Source organism: Empidonax traillii, unplaced genomic scaffold, assembly GCF_003031625.1.
Source record: "Empidonax traillii isolate 1590-97213 ecotype Southwest subspecies unplaced genomic scaffold, ASM303162v1 scaffold272:size679582, whole genome shotgun sequence".
Lineage (NCBI taxonomy): Eukaryota > Metazoa > Chordata > Aves > Passeriformes > Tyrannidae > Empidonax > Empidonax traillii.
The window spans coordinates 485,375-489,445 of NW_020955465.1; the positions used below are offsets into that span (position 1 = coordinate 485,375).

At 63.8% G+C, this 4,071-nt stretch overlaps 1 protein-coding gene across 1 annotated transcript in view; it reads left to right on the forward strand.

Moving 5' to 3' along the window:
* Nucleotides 1-4,071, forward strand: part of LOC114060348 (cytosolic endo-beta-N-acetylglucosaminidase-like) — a 9,168-nt gene that overhangs the window by 1,565 nt on the left and 3,532 nt on the right. The window contains exons 6-11 of the mRNA XM_027889798.1: nucleotides 18-549; nucleotides 1,287-1,323; nucleotides 2,501-2,993; nucleotides 3,114-3,315; nucleotides 3,605-3,753; nucleotides 3,843-4,000. Coding sequence (XP_027745599.1) covers nucleotides 18-549; nucleotides 1,287-1,323; nucleotides 2,501-2,993; nucleotides 3,114-3,315; nucleotides 3,605-3,753; nucleotides 3,843-4,000 — 1,571 coding nt within the window. The remainder of the gene's footprint in view (nucleotides 1-17; nucleotides 550-1,286; nucleotides 1,324-2,500; nucleotides 2,994-3,113; nucleotides 3,316-3,604; nucleotides 3,754-3,842; nucleotides 4,001-4,071) is intronic.

Sequence of the window (4,071 nt, forward strand, 5' to 3'; positions counted from 1 at the left end):
CCTCCTGCTCTGCCCAGGGGAGAAGGGGGACCGTGGCGAGCGCGGCATCCAGGGCAAGTTTGGCAAGACAGGGGTGGCCGGCAGCAGGGGCCACGCGGGGCCCAAGGGACAGAAGGGCAGCGTGGGCGCCCCGGGGGAGCGCTGCAAGAACCACTACGCCGCCTTCTCAGTGGGCCGCAAGAAACCCCTGCACAGCAATGACTACTACCAGACCCTCATCTTCGACACGGAGTTTGTCAACCTCTACAGCCACTTCAACATGTTCACGGGCAAGTTTTACTGCTATGTCCCTGGGATCTACTACTTCAGCCTCAATGTGCACACCTGGAACCAGAAGGAGACATACCTGCACATCATGCACAATGGGGCAGAGGTGGTGATCCTCTACGCCCAGGTGAGTGACCGCAGCATCATGCAGAGCCAGAGCGTCATGCTGGAGTTGCAGGAGCAGGACGAGGTCTGGGTGCGGCTCTACAAGGGCGAGCGTGAGAATGCCGTCTTCAGCGATGAGTATGACACTTACATCACCTTCACTGGCCACCTCATCAAGTACAGTGGAGACCCCTGAACACCAGCTCCCCCCCCCATTCCTCGTACACTGGGCCGGGTGGCCTAGGAGCCCCTGTGCCCTCTCATCCTGGGCACGCCACCCCCAATATGCTGTTATCCACCCACCTTACTGCCACTACCCTCAGCAGCTGCCTCAATGTGTGAATTCCCCCACTCCAGCTTCTTGAGACCGATCAGACACACCTGGAGGAGTTGGAGCCATTTCCAGCCCCTGCCACATTTGTGACTGGGAAGCAGCTGCTCACCTGGGGTGGGCAGGGAGCTCTTTCCCTGCCCCCCACACCTGCTCCATAGCTGGGTTTGCTGGGCACAGCCCACTGTGGCACCGGCTGAGCTGGTGGCACCAGGGGAACAGTGTGACTGTTTGTGCCCTGGTGCAAGCCAGCTCAGACACGTGCACCATGTTCCTCCTCCATGCACCATGCTGTGTTCCCTGCCTTGAATGGGCAGAAGGTGCTCAGCGCCATCAGGAAAGGCAATAAACCACTAAGGGCCCCTTTTCTTTCTGCAGAGCTGGGGGCCAGTGGGGTGGGCGTTGCATACCCTTGGTGGGAACAGATTGTGTCAGTTCCCTCTGCGGGTCCCGTCACTGCTCACCACAGCCTCTGCCTGGGAGGGGCTGGCTCCCCACCGGCAGCCCTGAGCACAGAGCCTTTGGCCTCAGCCACTTCCTCTTCCGTTAGATTATCTGCTGGCCAGGCTTCTTGTTTGTGTAGATGCCGCAACGGCGTGGGGCAGCATTCTGACCCCTCTGTATAGCTCGTGCTACATTAAACACCCCACATTTCCAGCCTTGCTCACACCCTCAGTTTCCTCTTGCTTTGTATGTTTGGAGGCTCCAAAGGGCTCCCAACGTTTCTGTTCCTGGCGTGCTGGGACTTCCCCAGAGCCATGGGCTGGTACAGCGCTGTCGAGCTGGGAGTGGAGAGGGAAGTTTAGATTGTCCCTGGAGAGGCAGGGGTCCTGTCCTGGGTCTGCAGGAGGGCCAGATGCGTCCTGAGGGCTGGGAGCTCAGCACAGTGACAGAACTGCCAGCCTGGGAACAGGGCAGGCTGGGGAGGGCCGTCAAGAGTCCAGGTCATCCGGCACATCCCCAGAGAAGAGGCAGGTCTGAGGTGAAGCTGGGGGTCAGGGTCTGGAATGGTAGGTCCGTGGCTGGGCTGAGCAGGGCTGCAGCTGGAGACCAGCATCCCAAACACACCAGAGAAAAGATGAGGGGCTCAGGCTGAACTTAAATAGAGTCCTGGCCCCACAGGTGGGGAGGTAGGGGATGGAGGATGTCCAGGTGAGGCTGGTCAGGGCATCCACTGCTGTGCCTGTGTGGCGTGGGCAGCAACCCAGGTCCCCAGCCTAGTCCCATGGCAGGGCCAAAGCCTCCTGGCAGCACCAGCCCCTCAGGACCAGGTACCATTTCCATTCCAGTCTGCACAGCTGGGCCTGCTCTGGGATACAGGTTGCATCCCAGCACACAGATCCTATCCTGGGACACATGTTCTATTGCGGGACATGCATCCCATCCCAGTACAGATGTCTCATCCTAGGAGACACATCCCCATCCTGGGATGCATGGCCCCTTATCCCAGCACACTTGTGCCATCCCAGGTCACATGTCCCATCCCAGAACACAGAGTCCATCCCGAGACATGTGGTTCCATCCCAGGACATGCATCCCATCCCAGGACTCATGTTCTATCCCAGCATACATGTCCCATCCCAGGACACGCGTCCCTTTTCCGGGACTGGCGGTGCATCCCAGGACACGTCCCGCCCCGGGACACGCAGGGGCGGGCGGTGCCGGGGGCGGTGCGGGGCCGGGGGCGGTGCGGGGCCGGGGGCGGTGCGGGGCCGGGGGCGGTGCGGGGCCGCTGAGGGCGGAGCTGCGGGGCCGCGCCCCCGGGAAAGCCGGGCCCGGTGGCGGCCACGCCGTCAGTGCGGCGGCGGCGGCGGCAGCAGCGCCATGGCGGAGGCGCCGGAGGGGCCCGGGAGGCGCGGGAAGAGGACGGGAACCGAGGCCGGGGCAGAGGAGCCGGCCGAGGCGGAGCGGGCCGGGCGGCGGCGGAGGAGGTGGATGGCGGGGGCCGGGGTGGCGATCGGGACCGGGGTCGGTGCTGTGATCAAGACTGGGACCCAGACCGGGGCCGGGCCGGGGACCGGGATGGGAATCGGAGCCAGGGTGGGGACCGGGACTAGGAGCGGAATGGGGATCAGGACCAGGACCAGGATGGGGATTGGGACTGGGATAGGGGTGGGGACCGGCATGGGGACCAGTGCCCGGGCTCGCGGGGCCCAGGAGGGCGCTGACCGCGGTGCTGGTCCGACCCGGCACTCACCCCCATCCCGGGGCAGCTTCCAGCCGGCGGCGGAGACCCGGGGAACCACCGTCCTGCACGACACCATCAATGACCGCCCGCAGCCCCTGCCAGGTGAGGCACCGTGAGAGGGGCCCGCTGCACCGCTGGGGCCCTGCCGGGATGGTGCCGGTGCCGAGCTGCACAGGCAGTGCTCCCTGCTGACCCTGTCCCCTGTCTCCCCACCGTCCCCAGCGAGGTACTTCGACACAAAGACGACGGAACCCATCAGCTTCTTCTTGTCCGGCCTGGAGGAGCTGCTGGCTTGGCAGCCCAACAGCAATGACGACTTCAACATCTCGGCCGTGCCGCTGGCCAAGCGCCAGCCCCCACTCCACAGCAGGAGGCCCCGGACGCTGGTGTGCCATGACATGCGTGGCGGGTACCTGGAGGACAGGTACACACTGGGTGGAGGGCAGATGTTGCAGCAGGGCTTGATTTTTCAAATCCCAAACCAGTTCTGTTTCTGGATGATGTGTTTCCTTCCGGCTCAGCCACAGGTGGGCAGGGATGGGGCATTTGGCTCTTGGTGCCAGTGCTCGGCAGCCTTGCTCGGGCTGGGATGTTCAGGGCTGGCTCAGTGCCACAGCTGTACGCAGCTCTAAGTGTGAGTCAGGCTCCTACCCAGCCCCACAGCATCCGACAGCGTCCTTCCTGCACTGCCCAACCCTCTTCCCTCTCTGCAGGTTCATCCAGGGCTCGGCCACACGCAACCCCTACGTTTTCTACCACTGGCGCTACATCGACATCTTCGTCTACTTCAGCCACCACAATGTCACCATCCCACCCGTGGTCTGGACCAACGCAGCGCACCGGAACGGTGTCCCTGTGCTGGGTGAGGGCAGGGCTGAGCCTGGGGCAGCCCCAGGCACGCAGTGGGTTCACTGGGGTGTGTGGCTGACACTGCCCTTGCCGTCTCCCCAGGCACGTTCATCACGGAGTGGACGGACGGGGAGAAGCTGTGTGAGGCGTTCCTGGCCGGCGGGGAGGAGGCTTACGGAGCTGTGGCCGAGCAGCTCGCCCGCATCGCCCAGCACTACCGCTTCGATGGCTGGCTGGTCAACATAGAGAACACGCTGAGCGTAAGCCATGATGGCCCTGCTCACCTCCCTGCCTTCCCCCTGCTCACCTCCCTGCCTTCCCCCTGCTCACC